Source organism: Rhinopithecus bieti, unplaced genomic scaffold (genome assembly GCF_001698545.2).
Source record: "Rhinopithecus bieti isolate Rb0 unplaced genomic scaffold, ASM169854v2 scaffold_4514, whole genome shotgun sequence".
In the NCBI taxonomy this organism is placed as follows: Eukaryota; Metazoa; Chordata; class Mammalia; order Primates; family Cercopithecidae; genus Rhinopithecus; species Rhinopithecus bieti.
The window spans coordinates 390,229-414,411 of record NW_016804396.1 but is presented as its reverse complement, the minus strand read 5'-3'; the positions used below and the strand labels follow the sequence as shown (position 1 = coordinate 414,411).

General features: G+C 37.9%; 1 protein-coding gene across 1 annotated transcript in view; it reads right to left on the bottom strand.

Annotated features, from left to right (window-relative positions):
* Positions 1 to 21,866: 21,866 nt before the first annotated feature.
* LOC108526856 (uncharacterized) overlaps positions 21,867 to 24,183 on the bottom strand; it is a gene marked incomplete at its 5' end in the record, with an annotated part of 248,129 nt that continues 245,812 nt past the window's right edge. The window contains 1 exon segment of the mRNA XM_017867832.1: positions 21,867 to 22,216. Coding sequence (XP_017723321.1) covers positions 22,112 to 22,216 — 105 coding nt within the window.

Sequence of the window (24,183 nt, the reverse complement as noted above, 5' to 3'; positions counted from 1 at the left end):
CCAAATATGTTTGAATTGTGGTATTACAAGTAAAGTACTCTGGGGTCTTACAAAATGAAAAGCACTTTTCAAGTAGAAAATGGCTTCCATATTTTTCTACAAATATTTGGACAAAGCTGAATTCATATGTGATAATCAAAACAAACACACTGGAACCACTGGAAACAGATGCATCTACAAATGGATGAATTCCTTAAAAATAATGTGTTTTGTTGTTTTTTTTTTTAATATGGAGGATGAAAATCACCTACCAAACAACAATTCTGTAGCTCTTAGTAGCAACCATAGGCGAATCTTTTTTTAGCTGAATTATATGATAATTTGACAACACTGTCTTCCCTTTGCTTTCGATTTCTTTCTGATGAATCTGAATTTCAAAACATTTATCATTGCCTAGAGATTCAGATTCTCTAATTTTAACTGAGATCTGGAATCCCTGATAATGCACTAATTCTGTATAAAGGCAACATTGTTTCAGAACATCCATCTCCAGAACTTGAAAAGATGCTAGGAATTAAATAATCTGTTAGTTATCAGTCTTGATACCATACTGCTCTGTTATATGCTACAACTTAATAGTTGCTAATTAATGATAAAGTAATGTCATTTGTAAGAGATTTGCTTGTTTATAATTAAAGTTGATTTAAGTTTATTTTTACTTAAGTTTTGGCATGTTCCCTTGAATGAGGGAGCCAGGATGACATTAGAGTCATTGCACTCTTGTGTTAACTTGCAGTCAGTCTTATTTGGCCTGTGTGTCTTATCGCAAATGAAAAAAAAAAAAAAGATTTGAGAACTGTTCCTCCTGTACAACAGTTCTGCTTCTCTTCTCTGTGGGTTTTGTTTCATCGACTCTTTCTTTTCTGTTTGTTTTCTTTTGTTTTGTTTTTGAGACAGGATCTCGCTCTGTCACCTAGGCTAGAGTACAGTGGTACAATCATGGCTCACTGCTGGTTCAGCCTTCTGGGTTCAAGTGATCCTCCTGCCTCATCCTCCCAAGCATCTGGAACTAACATGCTCAGCCTGTTTTTTTTTTTTGAGATGGGATCTCACCTTGGCTCCCCAAAGTGCTGGGATTACAGGAGTGAGTCACCACATCTGGTCCCCTCATTGGTTCTTTCAAATGCTTGATTTGAAGTCCCTTTGTCTTTCTCTCAGTTTCACCTCCAAGGTCCCAGACCTCTTTTATTCCCCTAAATATCTTCTTAAAGGCAGTGCATGATTTTTTTTTAGCTGAATTATATGATAATTTGACAACACTGTCTTCCCTTTGCTTTCGATTTCTTTCTGATGAATCTGAATTTCAAAAACATTTATCATTGCCTAGAGATTCAGATTCTCTAATTTTAACTGAGATCTGGAATCCCTGATAATGCACTAATTCTGTATAAAGGCAACATTGTTTCAGAACGTCCATCTCCAGGCCCCCTATAAACCATGAGGTTTATAAAATTTTACATAATTTAGGTGTCCTGTGTGAAATTTCAAAATATCTAAATTTTAACAAGTTAAATCAATATGCTAAAGATTACAGAAATTATCTGTTGCTTATAACCTATGTGCAAAATGGCACTAAAATATAACAAACTTTAAGACAATTATTTTTGCCTCCTAAAAAATGTGCAGGCTAGCTAGTGATATTTAAAAAACTTGAAAATAATTCATAATAGAGAACACATAAACATTAAATAACAGCACATACTTTGGAGTCACAAAAATCAGGGATTGAAACTTGTCACAAACCTCAGTTTCCACATCTGTTAATTTGATTTAATCAAATAACCTATTTTCATGGTATTATTGTGAAAATTGACCTAACACCTTCTTATCTGATGCAGACATTCAATTAACCAATTCAATATATATATCTATATCAATCTATACATCTATACATATAGTGCACACACTTTTCACCTTTTTTCTCAAACACTTAAACAGTAATTTGCTAATTCTGTTATTCAGAAATTCAGGTTGCATGTTCCATTCAACTAGTGAGCAAAATCAAGCTCAAGCTTAGCTGGATAGACAGGCTGAATTAATTAGTATTCCTTTGCTTATTTTCCTCCTCCTTCTCCTCTCTTCTGTGCTCCCTCATTTTCTCCCGCTCTCCAGGTTGCATGATAAGAGCGAGACATCATCAATATCTCAGCCCAGTGACTGCCTATCTCTTCTGGGAGAAAGCAGACTTTTGGCCAGCTGCCAGCCTCTGGCTCCGAGGTTGAGGACAATTGCTCACTCTGTGCCCTGGTGGCCAAATCCTGCCAAACAGTGGCAGATGGTGTCTTCCCCACAGACCTTCTACAAGTCACATGGCAATTGGCCTGGGTGAATGTTCCAGCTCCTTTGTGGCTGGTCTATCCCAGTCTGCCCGCCTTTCCACTCCCTCCCCGACTCTGGCAAATAGAACATAGACATTTAATCATTGTCACTTTTTCCATAATCCCCTCATTGGAAAAGAGAGTTTTTAAAGAGTAGATCTTTTTATTTGGTTTTGGTCTTTGAACTACATAATCATACCACATAGAATGGTGTCAGATGCTCTAGTAACATGCAACTACAACATAAAATATGAAAAAAAATTACCAGTGTCTGTAAAAAAATTATTTGCCTAATAATCTTCTTCTCTCCTATATTCATGGAATGGAGCTGTGATTTTATAAAGTTAGGCACTAAAATTTCACTAGGCCCTGAAACAAATTCAGTTTCTTTCTCACCTTTCAGCCAGTTTCAACATTGTTGCCCTCCCTCCAACTCCAGGGAAAGAAAATGACCCACATTCAGGTAACTGAGGCAATGAGTTCTTCTGCTCATCACAGTTGCCATCATCTACCAGCTTTTTGGCATTCCTGCCTGTCCCCAAGCCACACACATGCCCAAGTGAACAAAACTGAATCTAAAATAAAATAAAATGCAGAAGTCATACTCAGAGAGCTGGAAGTTTAACACATATAATGATATTGCTGTAAAAGGATTTGTATTCAGAGATATTTCTGAAAATGAAAACAAAAACCCTGTTTATTTATTTATTTTTTAAAAACCCTCCCTTTTCTTTACTTCTGGGTAATTTAATAAGATAGCACCATCTATAGGATGTTCCCATCCTTTTCCTAACAGCAAAAGCCATTCTAGCCCCATCTCTAGGATGGTCTTAGTATTGTTTTCTGTTGTCTTTTTCTTCTCTCTTGTGCCTAATGGGAAACAACCACCTCTCTGGTGCCGAAGGGAGGAAAATCTCTAAGTGTCGTGCTTTTTTAGATTTTTCTGAAAGAACAGCAAAATGGTTATGTGAAAGGGACCCTGTGTTTACTATTTCACTGGCCGGTGACCTAGGGCAAGTTACTTTAACTTGAGGCTTCAATTTCTTTGTAAAATGAAGAGAATAATGTCCTTAACTCATAGCATTGTTAAATCAAATTAAATAATACGAGCACTGTTAAATTAAAGAATATAATAATGAACAGAATGAATACTCAAAAAAGTTAGCTTTCATTACTACTCTTTTAAGCACAGGGAATCTGTGTTTCTGGGATAGTGTAGGACTATTGAGATGCATCTATAAGACAACAGTATATTGTTAAATATTCTCTGAAGTGAGCATGATGGCAAGGAGGAGCTTGTAGGAGCTTGTTTCATGGTAAAATAAGCCATGTGTTACAAAAATATGCAAAGAAGGACATCATCTTCCACTCTCATGAAGGAAAGAAGGACAAGAAGAGAAATGATGATAAGAAATATAATAGTCCTCATATTTTATTCATTTTTATTGAGTGCCAACCACAAGCAAGCACACAGTAGATAAATGGTAAATAAAACAGGTAAAAGGCAGCTAAACAAACTATTAAATTCAGAATAGAAAGCTCTGTAATAGATATGAAAAAGATGACTAATAAAGAACATCGGCTGGGTGAGGTGACTCACCCCCTATAATCCCAGCACTTTGGGAGGTGGAAGCAGGCAGATCACTTGAGGTCAGGAGTTCGAGAGCAGCCTGGCCAACATGGTGAAACTCTGTCTCTACCAAAAATACAAAAATTAGCAAGGCATGGTGGTGGGCACCTATAATCCCAGCTACTCAGGAGGCTAAGGCAGGAGAATTGCCTGAACCCAGGATGGGGAGGTTGCAATGAGCCGAGATCACTGGACTCCAGCACTCCAGTCTGGGTGACAGAGGAAGACTCCGTCTCAAAAATAAACAAACAAACAACCCCCACCCCCCAAAAAAAGAAAAAAACACAACAACAACCAAAAGAATATCCCAGATCGGGGGTAGGTACTTTCAATAGAAGTTCTCCTCTGGGAAGAAAGCATTTAAATAGAGGTTTGAATGATGATAGCCAAACAAACGAATAAAACAAAACCCAAAGGCATGTAGTCTATAAGGAGGGGGTCCAGCATGCATGAAAGGCCTTCGATCTGAAAAACTTCGGACATTCGTGAACTGTGTGGCAAGTCTGTGTGGCTGGAGCATGGGAGCAAAACGCGATGGGGGATGGGATCCTGTAGGCTATAAGACTGAACTTGGAGTTTTCACTATATGGAGAGTGTGATGGGAAGCTTTTGAAGGTTTTACACAGCCAGTCAGCATATTTTAAAATGATCTTTCTGGAATTTGGAAGAAAATGGGCTCTAGAAGGATTAAGTGCAGAAATCTGACGGAAGGATGATTTGGTATACGTGAGAATGAAGAAACAGGAGATAGAGAGAAGAAAACTGAGCACAGATATATTTTGGAAGCAGAATCAGCACCACTGGTTGATGACTGGATGTCAAGTGTGAGAAACAGAGAGGATGCAAGGATTATGCCCTGACTTATGGCAAGTCTGAAGCTTTTCATTCAGTTAAATGCATATTGACCACCTGAAGATGGAAATGCATAGAAGAGTTCTGACTAGACTCAAATTACAAAGCCTACTGCACCAGGGAGGCAGGGGAGAGGGAGGCAAGCAAGAAGAGAGCTGGGTGGGGGAGCCCAAGCAGTCCTCCTGGCCTGAAGCTAGGAAAGGGGCAAGGCCATGGCAAGAAAATCAGTCAACAGAGGAGTCAGGTGTGGCATGGTCTCTAAATGCTTCTTTTATTTTCAAGGTTTTAATAACATCAAAAGGCAATCCATGATGTTCTCAGGCTAGAACTTGGGGATCCTCCCTCCGGCTAAAATAGACAGCAGGCGGAAGACAAGAGAATTATTGAAAATTAAAGAATGAGACTTTTTAAGAAACATGTCTGGTCTTATGCCATCTGCAGCTGACTCAACCAGAGGGAGAAAAACTCATAATCTAAAAAATGAAAATGATACCAAGACAATCCAATGGGGAAAAAAATACTGTTCAACACATGGTGCTGGAAAAACTAGACAATCCACATGCAAAAAATGAAGTTAGATTCCTTTCTTATACCATACACAAAAAAATTAATTCAAGGTGAATAATAGATATAAGTGTAAGAACTAAATTATAAAACTCTTAAAAGAAAACATGGGGATAAACCTTCATGATCTTGATTTAGGCAAAGCGTGCTTAGACATGACAGAAAGTGATCAAAGACAAAAGAGATACATTGGATTTTATCAAAATTAAAAACTTCCGTGGTTCAAGGACACCATCAGTAAAGTAAAAGAACAACTCATGGGATAGGAGAAAATATTCATAGGTCTTATATCCGACAAGAGGTTTGTACCCAGACTATATAAAGAACTCTTACAACCTGACAATAATAATAATAGAAAAAAAAAAAAAACCCAAATGAAAACTAGGTTTTGAAAAGACATTTCTCCAAAGCAGATATATGCAAATGGTCAAAGGCACATGAAAAGAGAGTCAATATTAATTAGCATTAGGGAAATACAAATAAACCACAATGAGATACCACTTCCTATCCACTAGGGTGGCCATAATAAAAAAGATAGATGCACTCTGGGAGGCCGAGGTGGGTGGATCACCTGAGGTCAAGAGTTCAAGACCAGCCTGGCCAACATGGTGAAACTCCGTCTCTACTAGAAATACAAAAATTAGCCAGGCATGGTGGCAGGCACCTTTAATCTCAGCTACTCGGGAGGCTGAGGCATGGGAATCGCTTGAACCTGGGAGGTGGAGGTTGCAGTGAGCCGAGATCATACCACTGTACTCCAGCCTACATAAACCAAGCACACTAGGAATGACAGTGGTATTCCTACTTATACTGACAAAATCAAGAAAATGTAATACTAATATAATCAAAGAGAATATGGAAGAGTGGAAAGACAGCTAAGTAGAATGTTGCTAAGTATGAGCCAGCTTCCTTCCTTTCACTGTAGTTCCTTTACATTGATCCTTTCAATATAATTTATTTACATTATGGGTTGGTGTTAGGATTCTATCCTTTTCATATTTTCAAGTAAGTGACCTGAAAGAAAGAGCAAATTTGCAAATGCCATGAAAGTGAGAAATGTAACAACTCCGGTGTTCAAATAGTTGAAAAAGTGCAATATTATCATCTCCTTGTTGCTCCCAATTATTTTGAGCAGTAAGAACATGGCAATATTGCACTTTGCATGGAGATGATATTTTCAGCCACAATTAACATACCGAGCCATTGTGCTTGGCTCCTTCTGTGTAATTAAGTCAGTGACCATTAGACTGAGCCCACAACCAGTTTGCTGCCTAGAGTTCCCCATGCACAATTAGTTCCATTAAGAGTCATCACATCAGTAGTATAGCAATGGTTTTGAGGCTTTGTGTTTCAGGCTGCTAATGAAATGGCACTGCTGGCTTCCAGGAAGTACAGGAGATATTCATGTCAAAGGAAGCAGAAATGAAATCCACTAGAGTCTACAGGTTAGCAAAGGGCTGAACAGAATGAGTGAATTTTTCATTTGGGCACAAGTTCATATGCACTGGGGAAAGGGGTCACTTATGACTCAGGTCTGGACTTCCAGCATTTAGAGAAGGAAGGTTATACCGTCATGCAAAAAAACAAACAAAACCATTATTTTTTCACCAGCACACAGATCATCTTATTTTTTTTTCCATTTAGTACCTTCACATCAATTGAATTTCACACATCAAGTAGGGGAAAGATGACAGAGAAGATGTTACTAAACATATCATTGAATTCAAACACTTTAGAAATAATGAGGTTTCATTAAAGAAAGGTGAGTTTAGGACAAGTTAGACACATACAATGGTACACTAGTGGGATAGTTTATACTAATTTACACAGATCACCATCCTCATTTGGGTGACACTAGTTTACAGACATTCACATACATTGTCCCATCTGTTAGTTCCACAGTGTAACATTCACTTAACTGTTGAGGAAGTGGATGCCACAAGAATTAGAGAAATTGCCCAAGAGATACAGCAGAAACAAAAATCTCTTCTCTACCTACTTACTAGTTTTGTAAGTGCTCGATTGCTTCTAAAATGGACTTGATCAGCATTTCCTAGAGTGTTCAATGGAATTCCACCTCTACAGGATGTTTATTGGAATGATAAACAATAGTTTCTTGATGATAAAAATTTGGCACATAGTATCTTGCTCATTGCTGATTCTTACTAAATGTTTGATTAACTTAACCAAACTTTGAGTTCGAATTGAATCACAGAATCAGTGCAGCACTCAAGGACTTCCGATTAGTAACCCCAGAAGCTACCCATTTCTACATTACACTAACTTCCTGTGTCTGCCTTCCTTCCTTCCTTCCTTTCTTCCTTCCTTCTTTTATTCAACAAATATTTATAAATGGTTATGATATGTCAGGCAATTTGCTGTACAGTGCACATAAGATGATGAGCAAAACAAAGTTCTAGCTCTCATGGAACTTACATTCTTGAGTGAGAGACAGACATTATTTATATAAGAAAAATGGCAAGAAGTACAGATCATGGGCCTTCAAAGTGGGTTAAGACATCCTTTGAATGTGAGGGAGGATCAGGTTTCTTTTCTAAAGAAGCAGCAATTGACATACCATTTCAGAGATGAGTAGTAGTTATCTTATGAATCTTGGAATGATGAGGTGGAGCCATTCTAAAAACAAGGAACAGCATATATAAAGGTTCTGTGGCTAGTGTGATGCATTGCACATTTGAGAAACTCAAAGAAAGTCAACATGGTAGAGGTCAGAGAGCAAGAGAGAAAAATAAAATACATTGGGGGTAGTTATAGGATATAGCCCTGTAGACTGTGATAGATTTTTTTTTTTAAATAGGAGGTGACTTGATCAGACTTGAATATTAAAAAATATCACTGTATATGGGAGCTCTATGTACTTTTTAATGTAATGCTTTATAAATCTAAAACTGCTCTAAAAATCAAGTCTATTAAAAATATCACTCTGACTACAGTGAATGGGAGAGAATAGAGTGGGGAAAGACTAGAGTCTGAAGACAAGCTAATAGAATATTGCAATGCTCCAGGACAAAGAGGACCAAGACTGAGTCCAAGGGCCCTCTGCCATGATGAGGTAAGGGAGAAGAACAGAAACAAGCAATGGTGACTAAGACACAGGGACAATAGAGTAGGATGAAAAGTAGGAAAGTTAGTGTCCTAAATGCCAAATGAAGAATGTGTACCCAGAAAAAAAGGAGTAATCAACTGGGTCAAATGATTCTGATTGGGCAATTATTACGAGGATTAAAACGTAATCAATGGATAAAGAAAAATCAGCTGTCATCAATGTCATTCGTAAGAAAAAATCTGGTGGAATGAGGGGACAAAAGTTGATTTGAACAAAGATAGAAATTGGAATGAGTGTGGTATAGTTTTGTTGCAAAAAGAAGCAAAACACGTGAGGTGCTGGATGATGGGAGAAGTGTGGTTAAGAGATTATTGTTATTTTTTTCACTCAGAGAACTAATAGCATGATTGTATGTTCATATTTTTAAAACTTTAGTATGCATGAGACTAATTTGCTTTTTAAATAAAAATATCAATGTACTCACACCTGTAATCCTATGAGAATACACTATAGGAGCCAAAGTTACATAACAAGATAAAAAACAGTACAATCAATAGATTATGGTTCCTGAAAAGGTGGGAGTGGAAGGAATTCAAAGACAGACGAAGAACTGGATTTAGGAAGGAAAGGGGGCAGTTACTTTCTGGTAACAGATATAAGTAATTTTGTATACTTGGTATTAGGAAATTAGGGGCATACCCATTAAATTAAGTTGGCAGTAAGGAAGGCTATGTGTGGGAGACAGGATGATCAAAAATAAAATGCAAAATGAACCAACTACTTAAATAATAACTGATTTGCATCAATTATATCCAAAGTGGAATGAGTTACTTGTCTTTCAATCAAAGGACCCATTATGACAAATCACAGCCCAGAGATTAGAGCCAAATAGCCCCCAAGCACAGTTCTGTCATTATCTCCACTGTGATTCTGGTAAGCAAGTGACACATCAGAAATAATGAGTCATGAGAAGGACAATGTGATTGTTGAAAAAAAAAAAAAAATCCCTGAATTATGTCATGCCCCTGCACTAATCGTTTTCCAGAAGCCTTAATTGCCTGTCTTGACACCCCTTGCTCCTGTATATCCTAAATGACAAGTTGGTAATTCACTACAGAAAGCTTGGGCAACTGGATAAGATGTATCAAGTGCTGCCTTTGGCTTTCTGCCTCTGTCTAGACGCATGACAGTAGTATTTAAAGCATTAGTGTACCACTTTTAGAGAGAAATTTGTCCTCAAATAAAATTAGCCTTCACTTAAAAAAAAAATAGACAAATAAAGACAACAACAACAGCACTAAGGCTAGATGTCCAGTCTATATCCTTTGGGCAAAGTGATAAAAGCAAAACAACAAAATGCTAAGAGTAAAATTAAGGAGAGTTTTAAATCCAAGGTCAATTTTCAGGAAAATAACTAGATATACAATATTTGTTCTTTTCCTGGACAGCCCTCATTTTATTTCCTGTGTTTTAGTTAATGCTTTGGTTGCTAAATCACCCAGCTTTTTAAATATCCGTGGAAGGAATAAGTAGAGTTCTGGATGATAGTGTGGTGAACATATACCAAGGTCTGGATTTCTGCTTCTTTGAGGAGTAGGGTGGAGCTCAAGCAGTCAGTCAGAAACATGAGGGAAAGTTTGCCCCCTAAAATAGAGAAGCCTTTAGAAGAACGGTTAAGTCTCATTTCCTTTTTTATTCTGATATGGGCTTACTTGTGTTTCACCAAAATACATACAAGGAGCTCTGAACCCCCAATACCTCAGAATGTGACCCCATTTAGAGACAGGGTCTTTAAAGAGGTAATTATTTTAAAATGAGGTGATGAGGGTGGCCCTAATCCTATATAACTGATGTCCTTACAAGAAGAAGAAATTAGGACACAGAAGGGCACTGAGGGAAGACCGTGTGAAGACACAGGCAGAAGGAGATGATACAAGGAGAGAGCCCTCAGAAGAAACCAACCCAGCTGACACTTTGAGCTTGAACTTCTAGTCTCCAGAATGCTGAGAAAATACATTTCTGTTGCTTATGTCACCCAGTTGTAGTACTTGTTGTGGAAACCCTAGAAAGCCAATAAACACACTAAAGATTCCTTCTACTCACTCCCCTTTCTTGTGAAAGACACAAAAAATTTTATTTTAAAAACAGTGCTGATGAAGCAGAAGTTCATAGAGAAACTTTCCATATGGGACCAGAGAGTCCTTAAACCATTGCCTCTTCATATTAACAGTCTAGGGACTGTCCTGCAAAGTTGGTGAGGCTTAGGCTGGGCACGGTGGCTCATGCCTGTAATCACAGCACTTTGGGAGGCCGAGGCGGGTGGATCACGAGGCGGGTGGATCACAAGGTCAGGAGATCGAGACCACCCTGGCTAACATGGTGAGACCCCGTCTCTGCTAAGAATATAAAAAATTAGCCATGTGTGGTGGCGGGCGCCTGTAGTCCCAGCTACTTGGGAGGCTGAGGCAGGAGAATGGCATGAACCCGGGAGGCCGAGCTTGAGGTGAGCAGTGATCGCGCCACTGCACTCCAGCCTGGGTGACAGAGCGAGACTCTGTCTCAGAAAACCAAACAAACAAACAAAAAAACAAACAAAAAAAGTTGGTGAGGCCTATAAGATCATAGCTGGTTGATGCAATTTGGACGTAATATAGAAGTCTGAGGTTAGGCACGGCGGCTCATGCCTGTAATTCCAGCACTTTGGGTGGCCAAGGCGGGTGCATCATCTGAGGTTGGGAGTTCGAGACCAGCCCGACCAACATGGAGAAAAATAAATACTCTACTTAAAAAAAAAAAAAAAAAATACAAAATTAGCCAGGCGTGGTGGCACGTGCCTGTAATCCCAGCTACTCAGGAGGTTGAGGTAGGAGAATCACTTGAACCTGGGAGGCAGAGGTTGTGGTGAGCCGAGATCACACCATTGCACTCCAGTCTAGGCAACAAGAGTGAAACTCCATCTTGAAAAAAAAAAGTTCGAATTTTTGCTTATTAATCCTATATTTGAAATATAAGTATTTGATTAGCATGGCCTAAATGAACCTACAAATGAATAGGCAAATAAAGATAAAGTCCATTTTAAAGCCAGGAAGCCTGACAGTCTCAGGGATGCATTATTGGCCTGCAGATGGTCCTTGGGGTTTTATCTTTTGAAACATTCAGGACCACTTCATCTCAGTTTTCTATTAAAAAAGAAAAGAAAAAACCTTCCTTGGTTCCCTGAGAGTTGGCACAGGTCTCAGTGATATGCCACTGCTCTGCTGGCTACAAGCTTATCTCTCACTCTTAATTATCAGCAGCTGTTCTGCTGCACACTCATTTTCCTTTTCCTCGTCTATTTCTTTTCCTGTGAAGTATGCTTCCCCTTTCTCATTCTGACATCATTTCTAACCTATCGGTTGTTCTCTCCAGTGGCCATCGAGTCACCCAAACACACTCGTTCTGTGGCTCAAAGAAGCCCTACCACAGACCTGCCTGGACAAACTCTTTGTAATAACAGCAGCCAACATTTGTTTAGTACTTTGCTATTTTCATAGCTTGATTAGATTGCAAAACCCTTTTCAATTATTGGATAAAAGAAGCAGGTGAACACAAATGGCCTGAGAATGCATAATTAAAACCATGTCACAAAGAACAATGGGAATGATCGCATTTATTTCAGCAATAACTTCTTTATAAATGTTTCTGTTTTCAAAGCAATAAAAGACACTATTGGTGTATTAATGAAGGACTCAAGAATGAGGAGAGTACTACTTTCTTTTATTAAAAAAATTGCCACATAATAATTGTACATATTTATGGGGTACTTAGTGATTTTGTAAAATATATATAATGTATAGCGGGTAATCAGGATAATTTGCATATCCACCATCTCAAATATTTATCATTACTTTGTGTTTGGAACATCCAATATCCGCCATCTGGCTGTTTGACACTATAATACATTATTGCAAACTATAGTCACCCTACAGTAGTATAGAACACTAGAATTTTTTCCTTCTATCTAGCTATAATGTTGTCTACTTTTAAAATAGTGTAGAGTCTGAGAAGTTAATGAACTTCTCTAAGATCTAGTCTCACAAGGCACTGGGAAAAAGGTCAATAATCAAGTTAAATAACTCAGACCTAGACAACTCTAATTTTGACTAATCCAATGTGATCAATCCATAGATGATAAAACTGCAGTCTCATTTATTCATTAATTCAACAAACATGCATTAAGCATACACTACATGACAGCACTCTGCTAGGCAGTAGGGATAGATGGTGTCTCTTCTCAAGAGCTTCCAATCTAATAGGGAAGGAAGAGAGCAGACAGTGCAAGGACTGTGAGTATGGAGGAGAGAGGAATGAAATGCAGAGTATACTGACTCTTAAACCCATAACCCCATTTCTTCTTATCATCCTTATTTCTCTTAATTCTTAGATATTTGGCCTCAGTGTGGGGTAGATAATAAACCTATCCATATCCTTATTGGTATAAGAAAGTTGTAACATGTGGTGGTTTTGTGGGCTCAGATGGGTGTGAAGCCTGGCTTTAGCACTTGTCAAAAATGTGAATTTGTACCACTGTTTTACATCTATATATATATATATTTTTTTTTCCTCATAACCCCATTTGTGGTAGGTATATATTTACCTATATATGCCTATATATATTCACTTTCTCATATATATATATATATTATATATATATTATATATATACACCCAGCCCCTTTCTCTGTGTGTGTGTGTGTGTGTGCAGTTATATTAAATGAATCGTTGTATATAATGCCTGACATATATCAGTACAGGGCCTGACACATATTTCAGTAAATATTAAATATGAATATTATGGGAGCATTTCTCATACTGATGGTAAAAGAAAACCAGTGGGTTTGGGGCGGGGAGTAGTTAATAAATGGGTGGTAAGGAAATAAACTACCCCTCTAAGAAGATAAGCTTAAGTTTGTTTGTTTTACTCACAAATAATGTATTGTTATTTTCTGTGAGATACTTAGAGGGTTAAGATACTAATGCAAGCTGGGTGGGGTGGCTCACGCCTATAATCCTAGCACTTTGGGAGGCTGAGGCAGGAGGACTGCTTGTACTCAGGAGTTTGAGACTAGCCTGGGCAACACAGTAAGACCTCATCTCTACAAAAACAAAAAAATTAGCCGAGCATGGTGGTGTGAACTTGTGGTCCCAGCTACTACTTGGGAGGCTGAGGCAGGAGGATCACTTGAGCCCAGGAGGTTGAGGCTGCAGTGAGCCGTGATTGTACCACTGCACTCCAGCCTGGGTGACAGAGTAAGACCCTGTCTCAAAAAACAAAACAAAACAAAACAAAACAAAACAAAACAAAACAGCTAATTTACATCATATAAAGGAAAGCTTAGAAGACACTTCAAGCTTTTTTGATCTTGCCAGAATTGCTTCCATCTCAGAATATTTGTAAATAGTTCCCTGAATTTGTGTGGACTGAACAAAATATGGGAAATGTTTTTCATGCTAGGCAAATCCAATCTCCTATTAATGGTATTCATAAAGTCACATAAGAGATTTCAGTTCTGGTCAGAATCTAGAATCCCAAATGAACTGAGACAGTGTTTAAAAGAGAATATTTCAGTTTGGTCACTAACACTTTTAAAGTTCAATGTGATTTAAAGAATAGATATTATTCAGAGATGGAACTTCTAAATAAAAATATTGGCAAATAGTTCCTGAATCATGATTTTGAGGCAATGGGTAATGCCATGGCCTGGGGAGACAGGCTGTCTCAGAGTTCTAATTCTGGCTCTGGTGGCACCAGTGGGGATTAGTGATTTATATCAGTATTTCAGCTTCCTTTTCATAGGTTTGCTTTTTTTATCTAGCCCAGGGGTCAGCAAACTACGCCCATGGGCCAAATCTGGTTCACTGTTTATTTTTAACATTTTTAAGTGGTTGGAAAAAAAAAGAATAATATTTCTGATATTTGTGAAGTATATAAAATTCACATTTCAGTGTCCATAAATAACCTTTATTGACATACAGCCACATCCATTTGTTTATGCTACCACGGCAGAGTTGAACAATTGTAGTGGAAACCTTATGGTCACAAAAGCCTAAAATATTTACTCTCTGGATCTTTCCAGAAAAGGCTTGCTGGCCCCTAGGCTAGCAAATAGTGATAGTGACTGGATCAACATGTCTAACAACACTGTGAGACAGCATTCCTCAGAGGGACACTTCACAGGAGAGGATCATATGATCACACTGTCCATCAGTTCGTAAATGCCCCAAATGTTTGTTGGTTGAAATGACATTTGCCAGAATTTCAAAGGATTAAAAACATTTAAAAAATGTTCTTTGTACCATGTTAATAGCTTCTTTCAAGTGTATATTCTAATGTATTTTAAGTAGGAAGGGAATTTTGAAACAAAAATCTCAAAAACTTTTTTTAAGTAAAAGAGCACATAGTAGTTAGCTAATACATGCTGTTTTCACCAATGCCTTTATTTAGTTCGTGTAGAGTTACTTGTGTATATAGAATTATGTTTTCATACCATAAGCAACTCCTACTCACATTCTCTAAATGATCTGCACATATTATAACTAAGCAAAAAAAAATATATATATACAAGCTTCAGGGCTGCCTACAGACTTAGGCAGACAAAAAAAAAGAGATTGTCACAACTGCTTTAGGGTAACAAATATAATCGCATGGATTTTAACTTACAGAACTAACACAAAAAGGAAAAACAGTTAAGATAAGGGAGTGTTGTAAAATTAAATGCCTAAGCAGCATATTTAACTGGTGAACAAGAAAATGACTAAACTTTATGCTACAACACAATTAAAATATTCCTACATTTTCATATAAAGTATATGTCAAATATTGGCTTACATTTTCAAATGACAGCAAGTTAATGTAGCCAATGACATTATTTATTCAACCCAGAAGGAGTCACAATTGCAGACATGTATGGTAAACTTTTATTGATGTTGTTACATTATTATTCCAAAAACTCAAAAATTGGCCATACTTTTTTCTTTCAAAGAGACATCTATGAATCTATCTCATAACTATTTATTTCTCAGCTGGCCTATTATGTAACACAGCTGCAGTAACCATCTAAGTAGGTTGAAGTTTTACTAAATTAAAAATTTTACAGCCTCCAGACCCATGAAATGTTCCATCCAGGAAAAGTTATTTTGCAAATGTGCAAAATAGGTCTGTGGAGTTACACAATCATAGAAGCAGGAGAAAGAACAACTGAATCAGAGGTAAAAGTCTAAAACTGATTGGTATACCAGATAATTATAAATAACGGTTTATGCATACATATACATAGATAAATGCATAGGAACATAGACACATTAGCTAAAATAGAGATAGATAAAGAGTGAGAGAGATAATAAAGTATTTGGTCCCCAGTATAAACTATTATTCTTAACCTATAGTCAATGATTGCATTTTAGGGAATCTCTGAAGTCCTCAAAAGTGTGTGCAGTTTTGGTAGTTATTTGCCTTTTTTTTTTTTTTTTTTTTTGGCAAAAGGATCAATGCATTTATTAGATTCTTTAGGCACCCATGTCCTCTAACTTTTCACCTATCTCCTAAGAAATCCTTCTGGAAAAATAATTAGAATGGAAACTTTTTAAAAATTGAAATGTACAAAAGTAACATGTCATTGTCTGAGGGTATTGGAAATAATTAGTACAGTTGTTGCTAAAGGTAGGATAAATAACATCTTTTTTTTTTTTTGAAGGGCCTAATTTTGTTTCCAGGCAGATAAAAATCACTTTAGATTAACCTTCAACATTTATCTTATTTTTTTTCCATAGCTACTTTTTCATTCCTCATCCTCTTGTCTTTTGTGTTCACCTCTTCTTTTCTTTCCCTGGAGGAAGGCAGAGGAAAGTATACCGCCTAGTTTTAGTTATTATTGATTTTAGGCACTGGGTCAGATGTGCCTTTTAGGGTCTGGAATATTGACAATTGCCCTTGAAAGCTATGATGAATCTTTGCTTGGTCGGTGGACTGAGTCCCAGCATATGATTAATATCAGGTGTCTTGGTTGGTTGTTAGACAGTGAGTGATAACTTGGCCAGTATGTGAGGGGAGTTTGTGAAGAAGCTGACCGATTTCAGCAATGTGTGTTCGGTAATGAAAGAGAATTGGATCCTAGAGCGTAACAGTTGTCTATAAGAAAGCACTCCATCCGTAGAATCCACCTTTGTTACCTTTATTCATAATAAGGAAGATCACTGCAGGAAAATGTCTGTTTCTCCCCACTTTTTCATGATGGGATTGTTGTGGCCTTAAAACATGCTTTCAAAAGAACTGTAAGTGGGCATCTCTGTCTAGTGCCTATTTGTATTATATATTGTGTTATAAATAGCTGCTAAAAAACCAAAATGTCTACCTTATCAAGTGCCAAAATTCTCATTCTTAATGAATGAGTCTAGAAAGATACCAGTGTATCCATTCCAGTTCAAAAAATAACTTCACATGCTCATATTTCAGAAAAGAGACTCCAGACCGTTTTTATTTTATTTTATTTATTGAGATGGAGTCTTGCTCTGTCACCCAGGCTGGAGTGCAATGGCGAGATCTCTGCTCACAACAACCTCCGCCTGCCGGGTTCAAGCGATTCTCCTGCCTCAGCCTCCTGGGTAGCTGGGATTACAGGCACACACCACCACGCCCGGCTAATTTTGTATTTTTAGTAGAGACGGGGTTTCTCCATGTTGGTCAGGCTGGTGTCCAAGTCCCAAGCTCAGGTGATCCACCCGCCTCAGCCTCCGAAAATTCTGGGATTATAGACATGAGCCACCGCACCCAGCCCAGTGTTAGCTTTCTAACCTGGATCAAATTACTTCTCTGTGCCTCACATCTGTCATTTGTAGAATAAAGATAATGACATTGCCTGCCTTATTGAGTTGTAGTAAGGATTAAATAAAGCGATACATGCGAACAGCCTGGAACATTGCCTGGAATTCAGACGTCTAGATACTGACAAGGCTACAGACATTATAACTGTAGTACTCTTTCTAGATCCCAAAGACTGGTATATTCCTTGCTGAAGGCACAAAGAGATTCTCATGGGAATTGTTCTACAATGCAGCAGGAAACAGCTTCACCCAAGTTTATCTGTCTCCCTGCACCCAATCAATGACTAGCTGGCACCAGGAAACAAAGCCCCAGCCCCTCAGTTTGAAGAAATCTTGAGAGGGATCACAGCCTCAGGGGACCCCACTGGATCAGCTAAGACCTCAGTTGCTATGGCATTGCAGGGCAGGTGCACCTGTCACATCCTGCTTTCCTCACTTCCTTGCAGAAAAAAATATCTTCAGAGAACCTTTCCCATGACAATCTAATGTCATTCTCCATCAGCGTGTGTTTGCTGGAATCCAAGCTAAGATTATAGATAGATGTAAATAAAACGTTTTATCCCCATTATCCTGGAATTGCAGCTAAGTCCCACCCCCTACCCCCCAAAAGAGGCTAAAACCCCACATTCTAAGTTGAAAAGACCAATGGAAATTGTGCCTAGCCACTTCTCTGCCCGGTTTACTGAGAGAAAGCATTGCATTTCTGAGAACCCAAATGGCCCTGACTGTTTTGAAGGGGAAACTAGAAATGAGGAAGTGCTACTTGGAGAAAGCAGTTTTCAAAATCAACACTGTTTTTTGAGGGGGAGGACTAGGAATTCTCCCAACTATCGGAACAAGAGTATTGCTGGTAAATTTTGATGTGTGTTAGAACAGTGACCCACTCCTTCTCTAAGTCAAGGACTCATGATGGCCTCTGAAGCTTGGCAAGTCACTGACCTTGCTGGGCACTGAAGCTGATAACCCGTGGAGAAAATGACAAGACAAAGGAGGCAGCAACAGTGGAACAGCCTGCATTTCCCTTACCTTGCAGGCCAGGGTACATGAGTTTCCTAGTTGCTGAATAAACACAAAGCAAGCAGCTGACCTTTGAGCCCTTTTGCTGTAACCCATCCAACAGGACCATCCCAATGCCGGGAGAACACTAGCATGTGAAGTGGATTTCTAATTCCAGAGACCCTGAAAAATCCACACATGCACCTGTGAAAGATTCAGCCTTTAGAGAGGAATGTCTGTAATGATCAGTCAGTGTAAAGGGGCCATGCCCCAGCAATATCAACTGTGTAGGAAGATCTCTACCTTCTTCCATCCATCTCTAGGTCTCATCATCAGAAAGGAAGGCAGAAAAGTAGGAAAGGAAACATGTAAGGAGTTTCTCTCCACTTTAGCCACTAGATGACAAAGAGGTCTTTGCTGCAACAGGGGAGAAAAGGTCTTATGCAACAGGAAATAGTTCAACATAGCAGAGTGGGGGCAGTTTCATATGACTGAGATTTCTCCATAAGCCTGGTAAATACATGCACTTCAATAAATATTTGTTTAGCACCATGTGTTATATTATGCTATTCCCAGGTGTTCGGTATACAGAAAGATGTGGTTTCTAAATATATGGAGGTACATATAGTCCTCCTTTGTCTTATTTTGCCTATTTCTTGTCTGTTTATTTGTCATTTTAGTTTTTTCTCTGAGAAACTTCTCTCCTAAGAAAGCTATTACATCATTATTCCAATAATTACTCTTTATTTTTTAAAACATTTCAAGGAAAACTCAACTAGAACACATTTAGAGAAGCAGAAACCAACTGCAAGTTCTTTCTTCAAGAACTGTTCGTTAAAGATTTGCCAATCTTTCTTTCTCAACCACATTTCCCAAAAGTTTGGACTTTGGCCATAGAAGTTCACTTCAATCTAAAATTTGGCATGTCTGACAGAGAAGACTTCAAATTTGCCAATTTGGCTGATATCCCTTTGAATAACAAGTAGAGAAATAGGACAAATTTAGAGTGAAAAATCTGTAACTCATGGCATTATTCAGAGAGATAATTCATTTCATAGGATAATGAATCTATAGGAAATCAACCCTAAAACACAGTAGAGTTATTTTCAGATAGGTTTTTACAAAAGCCTAAAATATGCATACAAATATAGTTTGTAAGCAAATATAAGTAAGTAATACACAAAGACCTGAGACACTCAATTTTATTGAAAATTCTTGTTTTATTATTTTATATGATTTTCCTTGGTTTCATAGGATATTTCAGTATAAAGCAAAAGCAAAATAAAACAAAATAAAATTTCTACATATATAGATACATATGGAAAAATTATCAGGACATACAGCGCACATATGGATCAACTATATTAGTAACACACACACAAATGTGTATGTACGCATGTAGCGCTAGAATAATGGCAAAGAGCTTGCTAGAGACTTTTGTGAGTTCTGTTGGAAATCATTATGGGCAGATGAGATTAAAATATGTAATCCCCTCCTACTCACTGATAAACTCAGGATAGTTAGATTTGAGTTAGCTATCCATAAAGACAGAAACTTGTTGGGTTTGTAAGCATCGTCTTTATGATAGATTTTCAGAAGTGGCAATTGAAATAATTTTATAGAGAAAGCCAATCTAGAATAAATATGCCTTATGATGATCTTCTGCCAGGTAGGCCCACAGACTGCCGAGGGTTCTATACACGTTACCAACCACATTTCTGCAATCCTTGCTGCCTCCTATGCATTCCGACAAATAAAACCAATCTGTTGTAACATCCCAAATTCTCATGTTAAACAATTACACAACTGAAAAACTGAAAAATATTACCTTCTCATTCCCACTTGCAAAGATAAATTAATTGTTATGCTATCCCTGAATAACCCCAATAATGCAAATATTGATGAAAGTAATCTGATACAGAACCCACATTATCACAGAAGTACAGAAGTGTTTGCCTGGAAATGCCATCCTGATGTCAAGGGCACATCATCAAAGCCCCAGTGACCAGGATGAATGGCACAGACATTGGATTCTCAATGTAGTGCTTTGTGTTTCCAGCTCTGTCTTCAAAGACACATTTGGAACACTTCTCTTCACACTCCATAAGATGATTTAGAATTATAAAACCTAATTTAGCAGCTATTACATACTGTATTAATAATTCAGGAAGCATCTTTTCAAATGATCTAGTTGCATACTATATTTATCTCCATAATTGCAGAAGCAAGCTTGAATTTCATATAATTGTTTTTGAAAGGACAACCTTCAGATTCCATATTACACAGTCTTAAACTTCTTAGGCTTTGTTCTTCAAAAGCCATTATGTCATATGCACTGCATGTGAAACAGATGATTTAGAATAGCAATGTTGGAGAAGAGGTTTTATCCATTACTTCCTGGTCTTGAAGACATGGCTCTCTCTAAAACAGTATTGAAAATATCCATCTATATTACTTGAGAAGTTCTTCACCAAAAGATGAAACCTCCTTGCAGCTAGCTGACTGAATGGAAAAGTAGACCTCTAGCATTACTGGAGATAAAGAGTCAACCATCAGTTCAATACCATGCTGATTTAAAAGCCAACATAGCTATTGTCTGAGAATAAATCGGAAAAGAAATTTCCTCTACTGATACTTCAAAGACTCTGTAACATCTGGAATCTGGTTCTATACAGGGTATTCCACTAAGAAGTAAGAATAAAAGGATTTTAATAAGGCAAATAAGATTCAGGTTTCTTACAATATGTTCTCCCTGGAGGGAAACAAATAACACATTGCATCTGACTAACCTTTCTGCACTTCAGCGGCATTAATTAACATTTAGTCATGGATTCCATCATGAGCCAGATGAACTTAGTACTACAGCTGTTTTCATCGAGGGGAAAATATGCCTTTCCATTTTAGATTCCCAGCATTTATAAATATGGGAAAAAGACATTTTATTGACTGCTTTGTGGCAGCATTATTGATAAGAACTCCATATTACTTACCCAAATAAATTAACACCAACCGTAGACTGTGATCAAATCAATATCAATATTACATAAACTGGGTCAGCCAGAGCCAATACTATAAAACCAGATTCCTACCTCCCTTTTTCTTACATTGAGGGATAAGGAAAGGTTGAAGAACTGATCAAAAAGGTAGGTATCATGGCCTTGGAGGAATTGTTGCTGGGTGAGTCAAAGATTTTAGTGAAGATCAGGTACACTAAGAGGAATGAATACAGATGACTAGGAAAAACAAACGGATGTTTCAAAAGTTTAACTGCAGGATTTGATGTCTTGGCAGACCTGTCTTCAGCTCTACCAGCGAAACATGTGGAAGTGGTTGGTTGGGAGCAAAGCTGAGGTACAGAACTGTAATACTTGGTCAGTATTACAAGTATTAAGGAGTAAGAGTTTTTGTTTTGTTCTGTTTTGCTTTGCTTTGCTTTTAGCAAAACCTCCTTTAAGATGCAATTTTGTGAGGAAATATGTCAGTGACTCCACTGGGCAAAGCATTCAACCTCTAACACCTTGTCAAATTTCATATCACTAGAGCACTATAAAATCAAATTCACTCCAAGAGTCCTGAACAAATACTGTGTCATGACTTGTGGTCAACTACTGAGTCTCATGGACAAAGGAAAATCCAGTAGTTACATGGTTAGAGCATGTGTGTGTGAGTGCATTCATTTGTACTAGTATATAAACCTGCAGTTATTATCTGTGTCAATATTAACCAAACCTCAAATTAAGGTTCTCAGTTATGATTCAAAAAAGAATGAAACCTGTCTGACCTATCTTCACCTTTACCAACACAGGATGACAATAATTTAATCAGACTAGGAAAATATCTTACCTGGAACTACTTCAAAAAGGAACTTCCCTGGGTTCTCTTCATTGCAGGGATGCTCAAAAACTTTATTTCCAGACAGAAAAATAGCACCCTGTGAACACAAATACTCAAAACATCAACATCATCGGATAGCAAACATTATATATCATCATTATAATCAGTGAATATCCAAGGTGTATCTATAACCCAGTAATACAGTAAGATGCATCAGCCTCTTTTATATTCCAAATAATCAAAAATTATGTGCCAGAATCATATTCACTCCAGATTTAACGAATACTTGTTGAGCATTTAATATGTATAAGACTAATATATATGTTAGCTGCTAGATTCATCTTAAGCACCAATTTATTAAACACATTCTGTGTGCCAGAAATTTTACCAAGTATTCTACCCACACCATATTATTTAATTGTTAGTATAATCTTACGATGTAGTTATTCTTTTTCCCATTTTATAGCTGTGAAAACAAGGGAGACTTAGACAAAGTTGTGATAAGCCTTGATAAGCCTTCTCTTATCTCTTCACTCTTCTCTTTCTTTGCTCTCTCTCTCTTTGTTTTTTTTTTTGTTTGTTTGTTTGTTTGTTTGTTTCTTTTTTGAGATGGAGTTTTGCTCTTGTCACCCAGGTGGGAGTGTAATGGCGCAATCTCAGCTCACTGCAACCTCCGCCCCCTGGGTTCAAGCAATTCCACTGTCTCAGCCTCTTGAGTAGCTGGGATTACAGGCACCCGCCACCACACCCAGCTAAATTTTGTATTTTTAGTAGAGACGGGGTTTCAACATGTTGGCCAGGCTAGTCTTGAACTCCTGACCTCAGGTGATCCACCCGCCTTGGCTTCCCAAAGTGCTGGGATTACAGGCATGAGCCACCACGCCCAGCTATCCTTTCTCTATCTTTACATTACTCTCTTTAGTGGATCATTTCATTCAGTGCTGAGATATATTTAAAATTCTGTGCCATTTAAAAAAATTACTTTTGACTTTCCGCTATCATTCTATTTTTTTTTCTTTGCCTATTGTCTATACTGAATCTATTTCCTCACTGTATCCACTGCAGCCTGGTTGATGCACCCAGCATTCCACTTACATGACTCTCACAACCTACATGTTTGATAATGTTCACTTTTCAGTGACTTGACTTTCCGGTAGTGTTCATCACTATTGACCACTTTTTCCCTGAAGCACCTTCTTTCCTTGTTTCTTGGTTTTCTCTAGGTTTTTCCCTAATTTCTCCGTTGTCTGAATCTCTTTTGCTGACTCTAACTGACCTTTAAATATTAGAGTTTTAAAAAAGATTTATCCAATAATTTCTTCTCTTCTGACTCTAGTACTCTCTTTCTCCAGCCTATCTCATCCATGTCTATGACTTCAATAACCAACTGTAAGCCAATGAATATCAGGGTAATATTTCTAACCTAGGACACTCTTAGCTTCAGATACATTCAAAAGCTTATTTGACATTTCCACTTGGGTATTTCAAAGTCATCTCAAACTCAAACTCAACTTAGTCAAATTAAAATGCAAGTAAATCTGGCTCTAATTATGTATTCCCCAGCTCAGTGACTGACACCCTCTTCTATTCAGTTGCAAAAGCCAGAAATGTATAAATCATTATCTCTACTACGTATCTCTACTACTACCACTCTCTAATTTCAGGCAACTATTATCTCTCGTCTTGAATTTTTCAAATGCCCCTTCACTGAATTCACAGAATATTGTGGAGACACAATATTCTAACACCTTTCAATCCATTTTTATTTTTCTTATTGCAGCTGGGGTGTTTTTAGAAATAAAACTTTGGCCAGGCGCGGTGGCTCACGCCTGTAATCCCAGCACTTTGGGAGGCCAAGACCATCCTGGCTAACACGGTGAAACCCCGTCTCTACTAAAAAATACAAAAAATTAGCCTGGCGTAGTGGCTGGCAGGCGAGTGTAGTCCCAGCTACTTCGGAGGTTGAGGCATGAGAATGGCGTGAACCCGGGAGGCAGAGCTTGCAGTGAGCCGAGATCTCGCCACTGCCCTCCAGCCTGGGCGACAGAGCAAGATTCCGTCTCA